The sequence below is a fragment of the Pseudorca crassidens genome, chromosome 19 (assembly GCF_039906515.1).
Source record: "Pseudorca crassidens isolate mPseCra1 chromosome 19, mPseCra1.hap1, whole genome shotgun sequence".
NCBI classification, from domain to species: Eukaryota; Metazoa; Chordata; class Mammalia; order Artiodactyla; family Delphinidae; genus Pseudorca; species Pseudorca crassidens.
Window position 1 is genome coordinate 20,720,264 of NC_090314.1, and position 22,241 is coordinate 20,742,504.

Here is a 22,241-nt window from a genome sequence, read left to right on the forward strand (position 1 = left end):
TACATATGGCCTGTTGGTCTCAGCTTTGGAATTTTACAGCCCATTAACATTCTGGTACAATATTAATTGCGTACCAAATTGAGAAGTGAGGAATGCCTTTTTTGAGCAAAGAAAGGCCCAGTTTTAGGAGACATTTAGAAGCCATTCTATCCAATTCCCCAATCAATGTCATGAATCCTGTTTACAACTTGATGAGATGTTATCCAGTTTTCATTTGAACACATCCAGGAACTAGGAACCCATTCCCTAACTCTCAGATCTCAGTGCTGTCAATTATCATACGAGCTTCACCAAATCACTTAAAACCCCCCGTTTCCTCATCTATGAATGGAGTGTAAATAATATATTCTTCACAGAACATTGCTGATAAAGTAAAAGGAAATAGACATATAAATTGCCTAACCCAGACACAGAGGAGTGCAAAGTTGGTTCCCTTTACAGGTTCCATTAGGGGACAGCATATTGGTTTTTTTTGTGGCTGGGAGATGCGGCATGCAGTATCTTAGTTCCCCGACCAGGGATTGAACCCATGCCTCCTGCATTGGAAGGGTGTTGTCCTAACCACTGGACCACCAGGGAAGTCCCAGCATATTGCGTTTTTGGATTGTCTTCACCTGCAGGAAGATCTTTCTCATACTGCACTGCCTGTATACGTTTTAGTTCTTTAAGTTCAACCCTCAGTGGGCACATAGAATGTCTTTTTTTCCCTTCTACTTGACAGCTTTTCAGATATCTGTGATTTTAGTTGAAGGCACTGGAGACATTGGAAGGAAAACTCCGTTTTTTCTTTATTGATCTGGGGAGTTGGAGTAGCTGTTAGATTTCTATGTGACCCCCCAAGAGGGATGGAGTGAATGGGGGCAAAGTTGATATTTTACTTTCTAACATCAGTTTTCTCTAACACTGGTGCGTTTAATCACAGCCTGGCTAGGATTCTGTAGGATCGTGGCCTGGAAAGTGTGTGTGTGTGTGTGTGTGTGTGTGTGTGTGTGTGCGCGCGCGCGAGTCCCACGTGTTGCCGGACACTTGAACGCATTTGAATGGTGCTATTCTTTGTCTGCCACATAGCGAGCACTTTATACGATCATTTATTGCCGTGAATAAATAGCTGAATGTGGAAGCTACAAAGAAAGCTAAACAGCTTTCACTGGATACCCACCGGGTGCTCAAATACTCTGTCAAGGGCGAGCGAGGGGAGTCGGGGTTAAGAGGCCTCTTTTAGGGTGGGTGGGGATTAGTCTCGGGCTCTTATTGCTAGACACCGCCTCTTTTATTCGTGGGTAGCCGCTGGGCGGTGCTGGAGAGCCTCGCTGGTGGGCGGCAAGCTCCCCAGCTCTCATCCACACCCCTACATCCCTCCTTCCCCGCCCCGCGGAGAGACTACAACTCCCGTGGTGCTCTGGGAATGGAGGAGGCGGGGCAAATGAGGGGAGTGGGGAGAGCCGCGAGGGTGGGCCTTCCGGGCGTGTGTTTCCGGCGTCGGCGGCCTCGGCCGGGGACGGTGTGAGAGCGGTAAGATGGCGGCTGCGGCGGTGGTGGAGTTCCAGAGAGCCCAGTCTCTACTCAGCACCGACCGGGAGGCCTCAATCGACATCCTCCACTCCATCGGTAAAGGTCGCTGCGCCCCCTCTCCGGCCCCACCGGCCCAGCTCGGCCTGTGTCGGTCCACGGCGGCGGAGTGGGGCCAGGCTAGCCGGCTCTGGTGCTGCTGACTCACTGTGTGTGTGAGGGGGGCCGGGCCGGGGTCTCAGGCCGCTCGGAGCTCCCTGGGGCTTCCTGGTCCCCACCCCGGTGGGAAGCCCCGAGGCAACCCCGGCGTCCACTCGCCGGCTGCTGACTCACGGTGGGCTTGGCGCGGTGTGGGAGAGTGGGCCGAGCCGGGGCCCCACCACTACCCAGCCTTGTCTCCCGCTCTGGCCCGTGCGGGCTGGCCCGGGACCGCGAGCGGTGCTGGCCGGTGGGCTGGTCGCGAACTGGGCTGAGCGCCTCGAGTTGAGGGCCTTGGCGAAACCCGCTCTGGACAGGCATTTCCCGCCGTTGTTCTCAGCCCAGCCTGCTCGGGTGGGAGCGCGAGCGCAAGCGCTCGTTCTTCTCTTGGAGTTTCCTTCCCCGGGACGCTGGGAGCTGCTACTTCTCGCAGCCCCTCCGCGGAAGGCTCCACTTCAGGGGGTCTCTTTCTGAGTGTGGTTTGAAATACTGAGGGGACACACACCTCGGATTGGTATTTGGTTTGGGGAAGTGACCGAGACGTTCCTTTGCCCCCCGTGTAGGGTGTAAGAGCTAGGTGTTGGCGTGGGACCGCCCGGCCAGAGGAGGTGACTAATCGTCCTAGTCTGCCGTAGAGGGTGGAAGAGAGTTCGGGGAGTTAGTTGTCAGCCGCGGAGTTCTGGGAACTCTTTGGAACCGGCCGGCTGCACGTTGCTGGAGAAAATCAAAGAAAAACATGTTAGCACTGTAGTATGATTGCCTAACACCTTGCACACGACTGGAAAATTGAAATGGGAGCCGGAGCCCGTCGCTTCCGACAGTTTTCTGCTGGGATTCAGGTGTGACCAGAAATAAATTTATGATGACAGAGAGGGCGTTTAATGTTCAGCCATCAAGGGTTCAGTTAGGGCATGGGCTAGCTCTTCAATGCACATGTAGTGTGATCTTTTTTTAATGTAGCTTGAGAAGATTCGGGTTGAATCAACAAGTAGTTTGCACGTGTATGTGGGACCTCAAGGCTGTTGGCTTTTATGTCGACTCATTAGTCCGTTGAATTTTGGTACTCCCGACTTTCATGGAGGAAGGACAGTGACAAGATCTTGATGTCTTTATCTTTGGGGTTACTAGAAAAAGGGAGGGAGTGGGGGTTAAGATGCATCAGTGAATGGATGATATTGGTAAATAAAGGGTGTTTCCTTTTGAAGTTCTCATCTTGACTTAAGTTAGTTATAGTTAAGAACCAGAGTCATTTTCAATGTGTATTTTCTTCCTGTGAATACACACTAATATTTAGAACTAATGTGAGAAGCATGGATTTTATTTTATTTTTTGTGCCTATTGCCTAATATAAAGTGTGAATTATGGTAAACATTATAATTAGAGTATTTCTTGCTTGCCCACTATATTAGGAGGGAGTTCCCTTGAAAACTTTACTGTTAGAACAAGCTTGAGTCATGATGGTTGACAGCCTTACTTTTTCCGGACTCCATCATGGAGTATCAAAATCTTGGTTTTTGTCAAGTCATGATGCTTTGTGAGAGAAGTGATAACTAGTGATGATTGCTAAAATTATCACTACAAACTTGAAGAGGCTGTCCAGTGTTTGAGTGGTAGAATAGTTATTAACAGTTGGAAGTGGGACACATAGCACAAAGTTATTTTAACAGGTCCTGAATCCCTTAAAGTAGCATTCCCTCCTAAGGATCACACTGGAGCTTTGACAGGGTTATGTTTCCTGAATGGCTTTGTAGAATTATTTATCCCTAACACACCCATCAGCTGAGGCCCTCCACAGGCCTAAAGTTTATTGAAAGACTTTTGACTTTATAGTTATCAGTAACTTGGTCATTTGATTTTAGTTTGTGGCAGGTAAAGCACAGACAGGCATGTTTAATATTTTCACATAACATAGTTCCTGGCATGGGGCTTACCACCACAACTGGAAGAACTTGTTTGAATTTTGCATTAACCAAGTGACAGCAACAGAAATCTTAATGTATGTGGGTAAGGGAAATTCTAATTGGTAGAATGAAAAGGCACATTTAAAATCAAAAGAGAGGAATCTATTCTTATGATATACATGGGACATGTGCTGCATGATCATTTTACTTTTTCTTGTTTAGAGTTTTTTTTAAAAGCTATCTAGAATTTGTCTTTTGCTAACTGTTTGAGTTTGTAGTTGGTCTTGTGAGGGTGAAATTTCCCTTAGTTTTCATTTTTTGTCAGAATTTTAAGAGAGTTTGCATTTTCCTCTCCCAGTGAAGCGTGACATTCAGGAGAATGATGAGGAGGCAGTGCAGGTCAAAGAGCAGAGCATCCTGGAACTGGGGTCTCTCCTGGCGAAGACTGGACAAGCTGCAGGTAAGTGCTACAAGTGGATTGCTTTCTTTTACCTGAAATGCTGCGTGAAATTTTTTTTTTTTTGGTTGGAGTGAGAGAACATAGGAATGCATCCATACAGTTTATTGGTAGTGTAATTCAATTTTATTGCCAACTTGTTGAGCTTTAGTTTTCTATCAGGAAGTTAAGAGACCTTTACACTCACTTCTTTCATTGAAGACTTTTGTTCTGCAGATGAGGAAAAAAAATCCTGTTTCTTTTGAAATATAGTGACCTGTGATTTGTTTCTCGTTCGGATTTTCACTGCATTCCCTTACATGTGGGCAGTAGCAGCCTTCGGTGATTTCATGGAGCTGCTGTGATGTATTTAAGGTGGATAGTGACTCTAGGCCCCTGACTTCAAAATGACTAGGCATTTTGTGTCCAAGGAAGTGGCTTTGCTGTCTGATACACAATGAGTAAGACATTAAATGGAGAGAACCTTCCCAGGATTTCTCCACTGGTACCTAGGGCTTTGTGCCTGTTGTTGCCCAAACATTCTAGTTGTAATTGAACCATTGACTTTGCAAGCTCGAGATGATATTCTGATGATGGGTGTGTCCTTAGAAGGAGAGTCTTGTTGACAAGGAAGGGCTTTTGACCAGTAAAGTGACAATAGTATTTAGAGAGTAGCCTGCTTAAACTTAAAATGGATGATTTTTGTCAACTTTAAAGTGAATTTAGGGCTTATCTGATTAGAATGGATTAAACGTGGTTGATCTCGTGAATTACTTTCCCCCAAATTATGTTGTTATCCAAAAGGATGATACGTGTAAGTTAGCAAAATTCCTTGAACTTGAAAACAAAAATCTTTTCCAGTTAAGGATGATAACATTAATTATTAGGCTCAGTCAATAGAAAGTTGAATAAAGTTGTATGAAATTGGGAGGATGTATTTATATGAATCTTGTACCTTATTTAAAATATCATTAAGGGCTTCCCTGGTGGCGCAGTGGTTGAGAACCTGCCTGCTGATGCAGGGGACACGGGTTCGTGCCCCGGTCCGGGAAGATCCCACGTGCCGCAGAGCGGCTGGGCCCGTGAGCCGTGGCCGCTGAGCCTGCGCGTCCGGAGCCTGTGCTCCGCAATGGGAGAGGCCACAACAGTGGGAGGCCTGCGTACCGCAAAAAAAAAAAAAAAAAATCATTAAAAATATCTGTAATGAGAAAAACCGTTTTTGAGTGATTATGAACTAGTTATTGTTTTAAGCCCAAACAGGATTTAGCTTATTGAATCCTCGAAACAACTTGGTAAGGTATATACTATTACCTATTTTATACCTGAGGAAACTGAGCACAGAAAAGTTAAATATCTTATTTAAGGGCACTCAGCTAGTATGGGAGACTCAGAATTTGAATCCATGTAGTCCTATTTCAGAGCTCATGACCTTGAAGTATTTGCTTTCCATAGTTATCCACTTATGAGTTGTCAGTGGTAGGTGGTGGTTTTTTCATTTTAGGCTGACTTCTCTCCTATTTAACATGTTTGATTCTTTTGCCTGTCAGTTAATGTGAGCTTGGGGTTGCAAAACACTTTTGATCATTAGTCCACATGAAATATAATTAATAAGGTAATTTTCCTGAAAGAATTAGAAAACCAGGTGAAATGATTTTTTTTTTTTTTGGCTGCGCTGTATGGCTCTTGAGATCTTAGTTTCCTGAACAGGGATTGAACCTGGGCCCTTGGCAGTGAGAGCCCAGAGTCCTAACCACTGGACTGCCAGGGAATTCCCTGAAATGATTTTTCTGTTGTTGAACGATCCAAATGTCTGTTTTTCTCAAGTAGAATGGATAATTAAAAACAGCATGTAGTATAGTCAGTGTTTCAGAAAATTTGTCCAAAAATGTTACTGCTTTGCTTGAAGTTACTATTTCATGCTTTACTCTCTCCTTATTTCTTGCCCTCCCCTCCCTGTGACCTACCTGAGAAGTTTAGAAGTGTACAGGGAAACTTATTGGAATTTAACAGGTGAATCATAAGAACTTTAAAAAACATTTCCAGGTTACTTATTGTTTTCTAAGAAAGACTTTGACAGGTATAGTAAGGAAGTTTCGGGGCCTACACTCATTTACCTATCTTTGCTATTAATAATTGATCAGTTTGTGTTGTTTCCTTTGATTTTTGGGTTCCCCGAGAACAGAAAATATTTCTATTCCATTGATTTCCAATTTTGTTTTGTTATGCATTTAATATAGGGCTAGCACTGTGCTAAGTACTCTACTCAAAAAGTTTAAGGTAGGGTCCCTGATGGACATCAGTCACTTGGGAATTAGTGAATAAGACAGTGTCTGATGCAGAATAGTGATTGAAAGTAGTGGTGTTCATCATCAGACATGATGCCTAGGCTCAGGATCTGCAGATTTCATAGCCTGAGACTCTTAATGGAGTGTGTTGAGTTCTGTGAGGTTCTGAAAAGGAAGTTCTGGTCACACAGTTGCAAATAATTTCAGTAAGAATAGAAGGAAAACTCAGTATGATTCTATAAGAATTAAAAAAAAAATCAGTGTGAAAATGTAAAGAAACGGAATATAACCAAGAACGACTAAGAAACAGTAATAGACTAAAATGGAAAATGAACTGAGTCTTTGGCAACTAAGAGGTCATTTGTTTTTCTGTTAGAAGAATAACTTGGAGAAGATACTGTAATGCTAGCAAGTGCTGGAGAGAAGGGCAGACTCCTTAGCTCATGTTTCACTTCTGCCTTTTCCAGGAAGGAAAATGATTTTCAAAAAGAAAAAGATAGAAATAACATTAGAAAGAGAGAATTAAAGCTAAAGTAGGTGAGAGAAGAGAGAGCAGGTAGTCTTTTTTAAATAAGTTCAAGTTTCTAGGTTCTGACAACTGTCTTTTAATATCAAAAGAATAGTTGTAGCAGATATATTTATAGAGCCACTATTATTCTGAGAAAAATCATGGAGGGTGGAGAGGTATAAGGAAACTGAGGATGGGCAAAACATTATTCCACTTTTCAAAAAGATAATGAAAAGAATAAATTCTAGACACTGTAAACTGGTAATCATCAGTAAAGTTCCAGGACAGATTATTTGATAAGTAGGTTTTAAGCACATAAAGCAGTGAGTTTATTAAGAAAAGGTTATTCCAAACTCACCTTGGTTCTCTTTGGTTAGCCTTATCAGACAGCAGATTTGCAGGGTTCCACAGGCAATGGCTTGCTAAGTGTGTTTGTAAATAAAGTTTTGTTGGAACATAGCCATACACATTTGTTTACATACTGCCCATGACTGCTTCTGTACTACACTGGCTGAGTTGAGTACCTGCCGCTGAGACCATATAGCCCACAAAGCCATAAATATTTACTGTCTGGTCCTTCACAGAAAAAGTTTGCCAACCCCTGGGATAGGAAGAATGATATAGACAACATAACTGATGTAAGCAGGGTCTTTGAACATTTGCCATGACAAATGGATCATTTGTTGACCTGACGGGAAGTCTCTAGCATCATGTCATAGGAATCTGTCCTTGTTCTTCTGGTCAGTATCTGGCAGTAGAGCTAAAGCCATATCAGAAGGTGTGCTTATTTTTGTAGATGATTCAGTACAGTAGAGAACAGAATTAAGATTCAGAGTTATTGTCAAAGCCAGCAAGATTAAATTCAGTGTGGAAGGTATAAAGTTATATACTTAAACTATTTTATCAAAACAGAAGAACGTGGGGAATTACCTCTCTATGCAAAAAGACCTTATGGACTCAGTCTGAACAAAGAGTGCTATTAGCAAAAGCAAAACATGCTTCTTGTGTTACATGTGGCAGTCCAATCAGAAGAATTAAGCCATGACTACTGGTCTGACCCTACATGGAACGTTGATTCAGTTCTGGGGACCACAAGTGGTACATTTGCAAACTAGAGTTAATTCAGAGGAGGGCAACTAAGGTGACAAGCAATCTAGAAACCAGGACATTGGAGGAACAGTTGAAATAGTTAAAGCTGTTTAGCTTGGAGAAAGGGAAAGTTAGGGAGATATGAGTGATAGTTACCTTCAAATATTTGAAGCCACGTGGAAAGAGGGTATAGAATCATGTTTCAGAAAAGAACAATTTAGTTTAACCAACACTGGAATCGTCTACTTTCTGAATATTTCTGTCACTAGGGAGTGTTTAGATTTGTTGAAGCATAGAGGGAAATGCTGTTTCAGAAGGGACATTGCACTAGACTGCTTTTAAAAAACTATGATTATATAACGTAATTGAAGTTTGCATAAATGCAAAAGTAATTTGAGGGAGAGAAATCAGTGTAGCCTGGCATTGGCATGGAAGACTCACTAGGACTTCAGCTGGACCTAAAAGGATATCTAAGATCTACATAGGTCGAAGTTATGGGGAGGGATTCCAGGTGGAAATGCAGCATGAGCGAGGCCTGAAAGCAGGCGTGTGTGTAGTCAGTACAGGAGTGAATGGAGTGGCAGAATTGGAAAAAAATCTTAGACGGTGGGATTCACAGGTCAGTACTGGGGAGTGAAGGGAAAGATGAACTTTTCCACTCTGCATAAAGTTCCTTTTATACCTGACACAGTCTCATGTATCCTGTGACTGCGCAGGCAGATGAGGATTCAGGACCCTGAATTAGCATTCTCAGGAGGGGGAGGCTTGCTTGCCCTGAATTCGAGTTCTCAGGAGGATGAGTCTACAGTTGGAGGCAGTGGCACTAAAGTAATTTTAACCTACATTCCAAAAGAACTTCCTTAGTTGTTTAGTTGACATATTCTCTAATTTTCACGTTTGTTTCTAAAGGTGCTCCCTTAGATTACTGTGCCACCCTTTTTTCTTACATAAGGGGTGGGCAGAACCTCTGTGGTTGATGGCTTTTTTGTCATAGTTTAAGACTTAGGTTTTGCCGATTAATGAGGAATTTTAAAAGGTTATAGTATAACTTTAAGGGACAAACACCCTAACTTTTATGTGAAAAGTTGATTCAGAAGAGTGCCATGGAAATTATATTGGTAAAAGACTAAGCTGGGCATTACTTCAGGAAGGGAGGAAAAAAGGAACCTGGAATTGAAAAATCTCTGTTTAAGGGGAACTGCTGAGACAGACTTAGTTGGAAATTAGGAAAAAAAAAAATTTAACTCCTATAACCTGATAAATTTGGTAGCTGTGGGGAAGTAATTTTGTTTAAGGTGGAAGAGGCATAGCATATTTTGTGTTCTAGAAAACTGTTTTCTGAGAGTGTGAGTACTTTGCTGTACTCATGAGGCAGACAGACATAAGCTTTTCCCAGGACCCTCACAGTATTCCAGAGGCTGAGTGGGGAATGGGATACAGATTTGGTATATGTTGTTAACTTTTTTGCTACTCCATTACCTGCTAAGAATGCTTTAAATTCCTACTAAGTTTCATTTTGACTGATTCCAGACATAATTACTGGTTTTATGATCTTGGGTCATTTTTTTTTTTTTTTTTTTTGCGGTACGCGGGCCTCTCACTGCCGCGGCCTCTCCCGCCGCGGAGCACAGGCTCCGGACGCGCAGGCCCAGCGGCCATGGCTCACGGGCCCAGCCGCTCCACGGCACGTGGGATCCTCCCGGACCGGGGCACGAACCCGCGTCCCCCGCATCGGCAGGCGGACCCCCAACCACTGCGCCACCAGGGAAGCCCTTGGGTCATTTTTTAATGGGTATTTTGTCCTTAATATTGATGTGTACTTTTTCCTGTCTGAATTGCCTTCCACACAGAGCTTGGAGGACTGCTGAAGTATGTGCGACCCTTCTTGAATTCCATCAGCAAGGCTAAAGCAGCTCGTCTGGTCCGATCTCTTCTTGATCTGTTTCTTGATATGGAAGCAGCTACAGGACAGGAGGTGAGCTACTTTAATGACAGAAGGTAGACACTGTGGAGCAAAGTGTTGTTTCAGTGAAAGAAGTGCCTGCCTGCATTGTGGTACTAATGTGGAAGGGACAACTGGGAGGACAGCGCAGGACTTATCATGTCAGTTTCTCTTTGTTACAGGGCATTTGATACTTTGGGTCTGTTCCATGCTTTGCTTTGTAAGTGGAGATTGTCAGTGGTCCCTGGAATCCTCATTACATCAGGGTCACAAACTGATTCTTGTCTTTGAGGTATTGTATTGCCACACCTTTGTAATGTTTTCTGTGTCTGTGGTACCTTTCATTCTGTGTCACAAAGCTCCTTGTGAGCACTAATTAAGTCTTGTGGCATCCCTTCTTGGCATGTCTTGTACTGCATTTATGCCTTTATTGAGGGGTGAGCATCCATCTGTTTTCGTCTTGTGTGTGCAGAAGTGACTGGTATACCTGTACATGTCGTCTGTGAGTTCAGACTAGACCCTGAGCTGCACTGAAGAGTGCCTCTTTGGAATCACTGAGCCTCTTCCCATTCTTCAAAGGTAGCTGTATTGTCTGCAATTCAGGAGAAGGAGACGCTACCAAAGTTAAAATTCATTCTGTAAAAAGTGGCAGATTCAAGCAGGGTATATGGTGGTTGCTTGAATCTGTTTGTAGGAGACTACAGTTGTCTTTTCTGTAGATTTATTGATCAGCACTCACTAGTGCCTGCTATGTGTTAGGCACTGTTATAGATACTGGGGATTCATTTGTAACAGCATACAGTTGTTGCTCTCATGAGAATTATATTTTAATGATGAAGGCAGGTAATAAATATATAAAACGTCAGATGGTATAAAGGCAGGGATAGGAATTGGTAGTTGTTTATTTTATATATATATATACACATATATATATATATATTTCATTGTTTGCCATAGCCTCTGTGGGTGTAAAAGATATGAAGGGGCTTAGTGGCATACTGAGTAAATAATGGGGAACTTCAGAAACCTAGGACATATGGATCTCACTTTGAAATCATGTAAAATGGTTTTACAAAAACCATTTTGTAAAATCTGGTTTCTTGCCTTAATGATTCTTTGAAACCTAGTTTAAACACCATAAACTAACTTCATTGTAGAAAATTCATCTGTAGTGAATTCTTCAAATTCATTTGTTTCTGGGAGAACTGTGTTTCATGACAGTAGATCAAAAATAGATATGTAGATAGCTGCCTTTTGAACCAGAGCATTAAAATTATTTTTATGAATAATTTAAAAGAAAAAGTGATTTTTCTAAGGGGTACTACTCTTATATCTAACCCTAATTTTTTTTTTTAAATTGTATTTGTTCTCATGAAAAAGTGACACCCCATCTTTTGTTTGAATTAGGATGCCTTGTTCTTTTTTCCTTGGCTACGCCATGCGGCATGTGGGATCTTAGTTCCCCAACTAGGGGTCGAACCCGCACCCCCTGCATTGGAAGAAGCGTGGATGGAGTCTTAACCACTGGACCGCTAGGGAAGTCCCCTAGGATGCCTTAGAATGGGCTGACCAATAAGTATTAGCTTGAAACAGACTAATAAATGTTACTTGGAACATTTTAGGCAGAAAAAACTAATTATCCAAGCTGCTTCTTTGACGCTGAAGTCTTGGAATTTGTCCCTTCCCATAACGTAGAGTTGACTCTGGATAGAACTGCAGTTGTTTAATGATCAGTTCTACTCCTTTATCTAAATTATTGAAATCATAATTTAGTGCTCTCCTGTAATTGGCTAGTGGGTTTTACTGGCCTTTGTCATGTATTCCATGTCTGGAGAGGCCTTCCTTTTAACTGTGTGTGTACATTGCTATTGTTCATTGCACGTTACTTTTTTGTCAACTAGAAACCTTTCTTCCTTATCTTAGGGTGAAAGGAAACACTCTCAGGTACTGTATCATTTTATTGTCAGTGTCATCTTAGTGCTGAGTAAGAGCTGTTGGTTTCTTTTGTTTTTGATGTTTAGTAGTGTAGCTTTTTTTTTTTTTTTAAGATTTAATTTTATTTATTTTTGGCTGCGTTGGTTCTTCGTTGCTGTGTGCAGGCTTTCTCTAACTGTGGTGAGCGGTGCTACTCTTCCTTGTGGTGCGTGGGCTTCTCATTGCAGTGGCTTCTCTTGTTGCATAGCACGGGCTCTAGGCGCGCAGGCTTCAGTAGTTGTAGCTCACGGGCTCTAGAGCACAGGCTCAGTAGTTGTGGCGCACGGGCTTAGTTGCTCCGTGGTATGTGGGGTCTTCCTGGACCAGGGATTGAACCTGTGTCCCCTGCATTGGCAGGTGGATTCTTATCCACTGTGCCACCAGGGAAGTCACAGTAGTTTAGCTTTTTATCAAGAGTGAGATCTTAATCCACTTAGCAGGTCTTCTTTCAGTAATTTTTGTGGATTATAGGTTATTTGCTTGTTTTGGAATAAATTATCAATCATCCAGATGGTGCTACTTGCACCTCAAACTCAACATGGCAACATCAACATCCAGCCATTTATTAAATTCTGTCAGTGCAACTTTCTTCAATCTCTGTTCTCCACCTCTTTTTATATTTGTTCTCTATGTACAGCTGCCATCTAGTTTGGGTTCTAATTCTTCTCTTTTTTTTTTTTTGAGGTATTGTTGATATATACAATGGGTTCTAATTATTTCTTTTTTTTTTTTTTTTTTGCGGTACGCGGGCCTCTCACTGTTGTGGCCTCTCCCGTTGCGGAGCACAGGCTCCGGACACGCAGCCTCAGCGGCCATGGCTCACGGGCCTAGCCGCTCCGCGGCATGTGGGACCCTCCCAGACCTGGGCATGAACCCGTGTCCCCTGCATCGGCAGGCAGACTCTCAACCACTGCCCCACCAGGGAAGCCCTTTTTTTTTTTTTTTTAACATCTTTATTGGAGTATAATTGCTTTATGAATTATTTCTTACTTAGACTACTGCAAAAGCCTTGTACCACCATTTTGAGAGATATCCCCACCAAGTAACCCTCTGAACATTTTATTCCCCTCTCTGTTCACCTGTAACTTGAGCCTTCAGTGACTCTCTGTTGCCTACAGAATTAGGTATTACATGTTTTTCTACAATACAGCTTAGCATGACAGTCTGATCTCTTAGTACTCTATGAAGTGTACCAAACATGCCAGCCTTGTTGGATACTTGCTGAGTACACTCTTCATGATAGTACCTTTCCCTTCTGTAGTTCCATGTCAAGTACCACCTCCTCTGAAATCTTTCCTTGTTGACGTCACTGTGATCTTAACTCTTCAGTGATCCACATTATATTTTGTACATGTTATATTTTTGATTATGCCTTGTATGATGATTACCTGAACATTTGCTTTCTTTTCTTTCCTTTTTAAAATTTTTTTAAAAAATAAATTTATTTATTTATTTTTGGCTGCTTTGGGTCTTTGTTGCTGCACGCAGGCTTTCTCTAGTTGTGGCGAGCGGGGGCTTCTCTTCATTGTGGTGCACGGGCTTCTCATTGCGGTGGCTTCTCTTGTTGCAGAGCATGGGCTCTAGGTGCATGGGCTTCAGTAGCTGTGGCACGCGCGCTCAGTAGTTGTGGCTTGAGGCTATAGAGTACAGGCTCAGTAGTTGTGGAGCATGGGCTTAGTTGCTCCACGGCATGTGGGATCTTCCTGGACCAGGGCTTGAACCTGTGTCCCCTGCATTGGCAGGCGGATTCTTAACCACTGTGCCACCAGGGAAGTCCCTTGCTTTATTTTATTTACTGTAATATAGTCTCATTTGGGTGAAGCCCTATATCCGTTGTAGTACCACAGTGCCTTTCTCATTCCTAATTCATGGCTGTTCCTTAACCATGGCTACCTCTGACCTCACCTACCATATACTTTCTTTTACTTTCTTTACAGCTGTAACACTGGCCTTTTGCCTTAGCTTTAAACTGTTCTAGATTTGGGGCATTTTTATACATCTGACTTTTTTTTTTGCCATGCTGCATTGCTTGTGGGATCTTAGTTCCCTGACCAGGGATCGAACCTGTGCCCCCTGCAATGGAAGCACTGAGTCCTAACCACTGTACTGTCAGGGAAGTCCCACTCTCAGCCTGATCTTAACATGGCTTTTTTCTTCACATCATTTTCAAGTCTTTGCTTACATCTCATTTCCTCAGAGACCTTCTGTCATCACCTTATCTAAAATACCTGTCTCTGCTTTCTTCGTATTTATTTTACTTATTAACATCTGTTTCCTACTTAGAGTATAAGTTTCATGAGGATAGGTACTGTGTCCTATTTACTGCTTCATCCTCTGCACTTAGAGTAGTTTGGCCCAGAGAAGCTACATAACTAGTATTTGTTGAGGGAATGTATGGATTATGCCTTCCGGATGGTAGGTGCTCAGGAGATACTTTGTTGAATTAAGACTTAAGTTTATTGACTTGAGATACAAGCACGGGGTATTGTTACTACATTTGTTTATGTGACTCAAGGCCTCTGACCTGGGGAAATTGGATATGGTCTTCTTCATCTTGGAAAATTCTAGGTACTTTTAAAATTCTTTGATTGACTAATGGGAAAGGATAGAGGAGCAAGTCATAGGTGGATCACTGTCAGGGTACTGTTGAGGCCTGAGGCAAAATATGAAGTGTTAGGACATTGTTAAGAGAGCTAGGAGTTTGGGGGCGTTTGGTACCAAGAGCTAGAGTATTGGGGAGTTTAACACCAAGAGTATGGGGGAGGGGATTTTCCTTGCCTTTTTGTATTTGGGGACTGACCATAAGTCAGATCTACAGAGCAATCTTCAGCTTGCTGTATTCCGAAAGCTGATATGATTCAGGTTAGGTTCTCGTCATTTGCAATTTGCAGTACTAAAGTTTAGAGCCTAGGAAGTGAGGCTATATGGGTGGGGTGGGGGACTGAGGATTGGGGTGGTTAGCAAGGGGAAGGGAGTAGAGAGTTGGGGTGAAGAGAGGAGCAAGAAGAGTGAACCAGATCCCTGCCAAATAGTGAACTGAAATTCCAGAATTCTTTCTACCTTCTAGGGATCTCTAGGCAGTTTCTATGGGGAGCCGTTTTTTGGTATAGTCTATCCAGCTAAAACACAATAGGACATTTTAAGAAACATTACATCAAAAATCCTGTTAATGAAACAATTATTTCAAGGGAAAAAAGGGAGTTTGTGCTAGAGAATTTCAGACTTAGAATGGTAGTTAATTTTTTCCCTTAGGAATTTAGTTAATAAAGGCACATAAAAAATGATTAAGTGTATTTATTTAAAGCTTAAAAAATACCTAATCTTGACTGTGTCAAGCTTTTGTACTCAAGTAGGGCTTCCTCCAGAAGCATGGGCTTCTTGTGTATTCTTATCCCCTTTATCAGTCATCATTAGCATTAACAAAGGACAAAACCTCTCAAGCTATGTAGCAAGGGCAGTGGCCTTTAAAATTTTTTCTTAAAACTGAAGCACTGGTTTCACCAATTATAGTCCCAGATATTGCAAAGCATGTACCCTGTAATTGATAACAGATAGGCAGTTCATGTTGTACAAATTCCCCGCTGTAGGAGAAATGTCTGTATTGACCTGAGTTTATTAAAGCTGGGTTGAGGTAGGGTCAAGTTCTGGTCCCAACAGCTGAATACATGACCTTGGGTGAGTCACTTAACATCTGGACTGTCAGGGAAATGAGGACAGGTTGAGATGCTAGAGTAGAACTCAGTGTTTCTTAATTAGGGATATACATCAGAGTGGCCAACCTTTTATTCCAGACTACTGGATCAGGAGCCTAGGCGTTCATTTCTGCATTGTTTGAAAAAGCTTGCTGGGTAAAACTGATGGTAAGCATTTCTTAGCCCCCGAAGACACGTAGGACTGAAGATTTTTATTCTTGTTGCTAAAAATGTTCAGCAGAATATTTGCAGTTCCATTCATGTCATGAACAGAGATATTACTTTGAGTTTGGCTTTTTAGAACAAAACTCAAAACTGTGAAATTGTGATTGGCTTGCTTTTATTTTAGGTTTTGTAGAATTTACTGTATGAGGGCAGTTGAGTTTAGAGTTGGGGATTAAGTAGCCACTAGGGGGCTCTAGTGAGTTATAAAGATTTCATTGACTCTTACTGGTGAATCCTCCAAATACCATGTAATGTCATCCATTTATCTAAAGGCAGGTCTGTCAATTTGGATTATGTCCCTTTACTTTTCCCTCTTTGTAACATCTCTTAAGAGAAATTGGGATTTACATAAAAACCTGTTCTTTTAGCACTTAGTTCTCTGGAAAGCTCAGTTTCTTTTTATGCTCTGATTATGAATCTTAACTCGCAGTAACAGAAGTGATACAAGATCTGAAGCTCTTAATATGTACTTGTCAGAGCTACTATGGCAAGGGTACCTATGGCATGTAGACTATCTAGCATAGAACACTACTTTACGTTAGTTACTTTGCATGGTACCTTACTGCTTGGGTAGCATATAGAACTGGGGTTCAAAGTGCCTTTAAAGAAAGCTTAAAAGCCCCTTAAAGTGTTAGGCTAATTCTCATTTCTTTTTACTTCCTTTAGTACAAGCTAAGTTTGCTGTATTGTGATGAGAATTGTTGGTTGCACTTCTTAGAATCTGGAAGGGAAAAGCCAGCTGGGCCTTTTGAGTCTTACAAGCAACTGTTAGGAGTAAGACACTTGTGCCTAGGCTGAGAATTTCTCCCCTTTATGACCAATATAGTCACATGAACACATTACTGTTACTATTCAGGGAGAAATTTCTGCTTTAAATATTTCTCAGCCATTATAGAAATCTACATTCCAGCGCTATGTATGTAGCCTGGGTCCCTCCTGGGACAGTAGAAGAGGAATCTTGAAGATGAAGCTCTTTTCCAAGGGAATACAATCTAAGCACAAAGATACTTTGTGTGTAAAAAGCCAAGTTGATTTTCCATTATGCTATAATCATTACATATTGAGATACTGGGGATCAAGGCATGCCACTGAGACAGTAAATATGGGTATGTAAGGAGGAGATGAAAGCTGTTCTCCAGAGCAAGGCTTGTGGGAAGAACATGAAGACATAATGTTGCACGTACTGTCTCTCCCTGTTGCAGGTCGAGTTGTGTTTAGAGTGCATCGAATGGGCCAAATCAGAGAAGAGAACTTTCTTACGCCAAGCTTTGGAGGTATGTGCCTACATTAGTACTGATTTCAGATCTCTAGGCATTTGAAGGACTGTGCATATAAGTAATACCATCGTGATCAAAAGTATTTTCAGCAACTTTGTATTATCCAGGCACCTGAAATTATTGGTAGCAGTGTCCCACTCATGAGAATTGCTCTGGTTGAAGTTTTGAGACAGACCTGCTGCTTGGCTCAGAAAAGTAAGCAGCAACGTGGTTTAGTCAGTCACTGGCTATAATAGGAGATAATATCACGGGCTAGATGATTTTTTAGGCTGAATTTGATGCTTTCATCAGGACTTGAATATTCAACAGTAACAGTTCTGTGACTGTCAATCTTTGATTTCTTTCTTTGGCTTTTTTCCTCCCCTTTCCGTCAGTCAATGCCTTTTCTCTTTCCTAGGCAAGACTGGTGTCTTTGTACTTTGATACCAAGAGGTACCAGGAAGCATTGCATTTGGGTAAGTAAGCTGGTGGAAGCTAGTAAGGCGTCTGTAGCTGGCTAAATGAATGTATTCCAAACCTGGCTACTCTTATTAGTTACATATTAATAATTTATATTCTGCTTACTTCTAAGAAGGATTTAGTGTGGCTTACATTTACTGAATCTGTCATGGAAAAATGCCATTTAGAAGTTCTAAGAAACTAACTGTCAACTTTAGAGAACAAAAGAGTCAAATTGCTCATATTTACTATTACATCTACTGTATCTGTTTATAATTATTCTTAAAATCTATTTTAAATATCAAGAAATTAACTGGGTGCAAATACATAGGAAACCGGAAGTGGGCCAACTAAAGGCTTTTCCTTTTGGCTTTTAAACACCATGAAATCTTTGCCTGCTGTCTTTTTTTTTTAAATTAATGGATACATCTGGACTGTTTTTCCCAGATGGAAGAACACGGCTTTCATGATCTATTAAGTTGAAAAAATTGCCAATATTCAATTCTTATCCTGCAAAAATGGAAATTTCATATGGTTCAAACAACTAGTAGCATTACAAAAAATAACAGGTTTATTGAGATATAATTCACAGACCATAAAATTCACCCTTTAAAAGTGTACAATCAGTGGTTTTTAGTATAGTCACAGAGTTGTGCCACTGTCACCACTGTCTGATTTCAAACATTTTCATCACCCCAGAACGTAACCTTGTACCCATTAGTTGTCTCTTCCCATTAATTCCCCATCCATCATCTCTGCCTGCCCACCTTCCCAGGCAATCACTAACTACTTTTTGCCTCTTTAGATTTGCCTGTTCTGGACATTTCACATAAATGGAATCATACAGTATGTGGTCTTTTTGATTGGCTTTTTCTCTTAGCATAATGTTTTCAAGGTTCATCTGTGTTGTAGCATATAGCAGTGCTTTTATTGATGAATAATATTCCGTTGTATAGCTGTACAACATTTTATTCATCCATTCATCAGTTCATGGACATTTAGATTGTTTCCACTTTTTGGCTATTATGAATACTGCTGTGAACAGGTTTTATGTGGACATGTTTTTCTTTTGGGTATAATATACCCAGAAGTAGAATTGCTGGGTCATATGGTAACTCTGTTTAGCTTTTGAGGAACTGCCAAACTGTTTTCCAAAGTGGCTGCACCGTTTTACATTCTCACCAGCAATGTATGAGGAGAGTTCCAGTTTCTCCAGATCCTCACCAACATTTCCTAATATTGTCTGTCTTTTTAATTTTAGCCATCTTAGTGGGTGTGAAGTAGTATCTCATTTTGGTTTTGAGTTACATTTCCCTAATGACTAAACTAGTGATGTTGAGCAGGGGAAAGAAGGTCTATTTGGATGTTAGTATATCCAAAGCTCTTTCCTTCCCCCACCAACCCTAGTGCCTGGTGTTTCTTATGTAGTCTTGTGATTATTGGACAGGAAGAGAGTGAGATCAAGTGTCTCTCTGAACTGGATAAGTAATTTCAGCATTTTCTGGGTGGGGATTCCCACTGTATTCAAATCTTAGGAGTAAACTTATATGATTCTCAGCTGTAATGTCCTTTGTGTGCAGAAAGGCTTCAGAGAGATCTGTGTTTCTCTTTGGAAGATAGCACATTAGCAGAAAATTTAAATCTTGCAAATAAATAACCTCATTTTGAGTTCAGGCAGATTTCTTTATCCTGAGTGTTCTTATGAGGGTGAGAGGGAAATATTACAATATTAAAATATTAAGATTATGGCTAACAAAGGAGGTATATGTTTTTTCTTTCTCCAGGTTCTCAGTTGCTGCGGGAGTTGAAAAAGATGGATGACAAAGCCCTTTTGGTGGAAGTACAGCTATTAGAAAGCAAAACATACCATGCCCTGAGCAACCTGCCAAAAGCCCGAGCTGCCTTAACCTCTGCTCGAACCACAGCAAATGCCATTTACTGCCCCCCTAAATTGCAGGCCACCTTGGATATGCAGTCAGGTAACACCCCATGTTTTCTTAAAGCTCATCTTACCTCACAGGTGAAAGGACTGGGGGGTTGGGGCTGGAGAATAAAATTGGCTGTTTTGGCTCAAGCTTCCTCAGAGAAACCAATGGAAGGTTACCTCTCTCACTAGCTGCCCCCCTCCTCTTCACTTGCTGTTAACTGCCTAAAATATATTAAGAACATGCTTAATCTGTGGTTGACCAGGCAAACTGATTGTTAGAGCCAACACCCTAGAGAGGTCTCACTTAGGTTTAAAAAGCTCTCCCTTATCTTCCATCTTAGTCACTTACTCAGAATGGTAGCACTTCTCTCCAGAATTGGACTAACCCAAGTCTCTTGTCACTTGGAGACCTTTGTAAAGCATGTTGGACTTTTCTAAAGGGCCTCAGATCTAGGCTGAGGAAAGACACCCCCCCACCCCCCTATCTCAGTGGAGTGTAGTGGGTTGCTTTCTGATGGAGTGTGTGAATTTTGGGGTTAGGAGGCCATGGATTGGCAATAGAATACTTTTTCTTGTAGTCAGCAGCTTTTATTAGTTATAACTTATCATTATTGAAGGAGCATTATTGGAGTCAGAGGACTAACTAGTGTTACCTGGTATTACCTCTTTGCAATCTTTGTTTCCATGTAAAACTGCAAGAGGGAGATAATAGCTACCATACTTGCCTCTCAGGTATTGTAAGTATCAAATGGCATGTTTTGTGATTCAGGTTAAAAGCAGAAGCTCTAGAAAAAAGTCTAGAAAACAACTTTTCTAGGTTGAAATTTTGGTTCTGCAAATTTCTAGCTGTGTGACTTGGCAAGTTACTTAAATTTTTCTTTAGCTCATCTGAAAAATGGTGATAAATAATTGTACCTCCTCATAGGATGAGAGTGAGGATTAAATGAGATGATGAATGTAAGCTCTTATCACACAGTACCTTGCTTTGACCAAATACCGGCACTTTGTTTAAGCCACTACTCTTCATTATGTTATTTCTTTATGGTCAAGAGATGAACTTGCATCTTATTTCTCAGAGCAAATAGAGGCCATTTTTATGTGAACCTTCTTTATTTCTCTTTCCTCCCCAGAATTTGTATCATTGTTCATTTTTACCCATTATCAAGCATGATCCTTCTACCTGTCCTTTTTTTTTTTTTTTTTTGCTGTACGCGGGCCTCTCACTGTTGTGGCCTCTCCTGTTGCGGAGCACAGGCTCCGGACGCGCAGGCTCAGCGGCCATGGCTCGTGGGCCCAGCCGCTCTGTGGCATGTGGGATCTTCCCGGACCGGGGCACGAACCCATGTCCCCTGCATTGGCAGGTGGACTCTCAACCACTGCGCCACCAGGGAAGCCCCTACCTGTCCTTTTTAAGTCTTCAGTTTTTTCAATTCTAAGTCTAGTTTTTCATCTCCACTTGGATCTTCCTCTCCGTCTTTTTTTTTTCTCATCAAGCTGTTTATTCTTGTTATTAAAACTTGGACTCCAGTAATCCTGGTTATTCTGGAAAAAGCACCTTGTTGTAGGGATCATTTAATCATCCTTTTCGACAGTCACCTCTCCATAAAGCACCTGTCTTCTCTGATGTAACGTATGAAAGTAGAGTTGTGGAAACAATGGTATACATGAGGCCATGGTTATAAGAAGAAAATGACAGTAGTCAAAAGAGACATTGTATTTATTGGGAAGTCTTATTGAGAACGTTCCTGTTTTCTTCATGTGTGGTAAGGCAGTGTATATCGTATGTCGCGTATCGTATGAAGTTTACCAGCAACTCCGACAGGATATAAGATGATAAAAAAATTATATTGGTTTTATACTGTGAGTAACGAGCCACACCATAAAGATTCTTGAACTCTCTTGGACCCCAGTCACAAGCACAGAAGTAGGTACAATTCCAATTAAACAGTGGACTATCTCAAGCAAGACAAATGTCTGGAAAAATTTAAGTGTCTTCTGAATACTTTTATATAAACCTTTGTGTGTTCCTTTTTCCATATAAAAACGTACCGTGGCAATAGGCAGTACCAGCTACCTCGCGGTCATGGTGATGTGGTAGAAGGTGAGCCAGGCGGTGGCCAACAAGCCCAGGCACCTCCTCTTGCCCACGGCCTCCCTCTCCTCGCCGGCCTCCGAGGCACCGCCATTGGTGCCGACCTCCTTGCTGGGGGGACGTGAACAAGAGGGGCAGGGGAGCGGGAGGGGGCCTGGCTGAGCGCACTGCTGAAGCGCCCACTGCTGCCGCCACGCCCGGCCCCCCGGCCTTCTTCTCAGTCTTTGAACGGCCCCAGCTGAAAAAGCACAGCCTTCTGTCTTCTCCTTTTCTGTCAAGCTTCTTGGAAAAGTTGAAAGAATGTCATTACTTTGGTGTCTCTGTTGACTCCTTGCAAGACAGTAACTCCCCTCTATCCTCTGTCAGATTTGGGGGGGTTGACACTGTTGAGCACTCCATGCTTCTTTGACAGCATTGTCTTCTTGGTTCTCCTCCCTTGACTAATTATCCTCAGTCACTCTTTCTTCTGATGTATCAGGTTGAGTCTGTCTCCAAATCTGCCCTTTCTTTTCCATTTCTACAATCACTGCTCTAATTAATGCCACCGGACCACTGGAGTAGTCTTTTACTGATCTAACTGTCCCTAGTCACTTTTCTCAATCCATCTTGCTTACTAGTCCTAAAGTCATTTTTTGGAAACAGAGATCTGATCATGTAACTCCAATGGTTCCCCATTATCCCCAGGCTATTTTACTTTAACAGTGCATTGAGAAGGAAGACATCCTTTTCATGGTTATCTCTGGTTTTC

General features: G+C 41.9%; 1 protein-coding gene and 1 pseudogene across 2 annotated transcripts in view; one reads left to right on the top strand and one right to left on the bottom strand.

Moving 5' to 3' along the window:
- The first annotated feature begins 1,447 nt into the window (after positions 1-1,447).
- PSMD11 (proteasome 26S subunit, non-ATPase 11) overlaps positions 1,448-22,241 on the top strand; it is a 30,417-nt gene continuing 9,623 nt past the window's right edge. The window contains exons 1-7 of one of the 2 annotated variants that reach the window (XM_067716082.1): positions 1,448-1,608; positions 3,967-4,068; positions 9,777-9,901; positions 11,792-11,812; positions 16,962-17,033; positions 17,434-17,491; positions 19,259-19,453. In XM_067716082.1, coding sequence (XP_067572183.1) covers positions 1,518-1,608; positions 3,967-4,068; positions 9,777-9,901; positions 11,792-11,812; positions 16,962-17,033; positions 17,434-17,491; positions 19,259-19,453 — 664 coding nt within the window. In that variant the 5' untranslated portion in view covers positions 1,448-1,517. The remainder of the gene's footprint in view (positions 1,609-3,966; positions 4,069-9,776; positions 9,902-11,791; positions 11,813-16,961; positions 17,034-17,433; positions 17,492-19,258; positions 19,454-22,241) is intronic. The other variant, XM_067716083.1, reaches the window with a different exon arrangement.
- On the bottom strand, positions 20,906-22,122 carry LOC137212520 (very-long-chain (3R)-3-hydroxyacyl-CoA dehydratase 1 pseudogene; annotated as a pseudogene).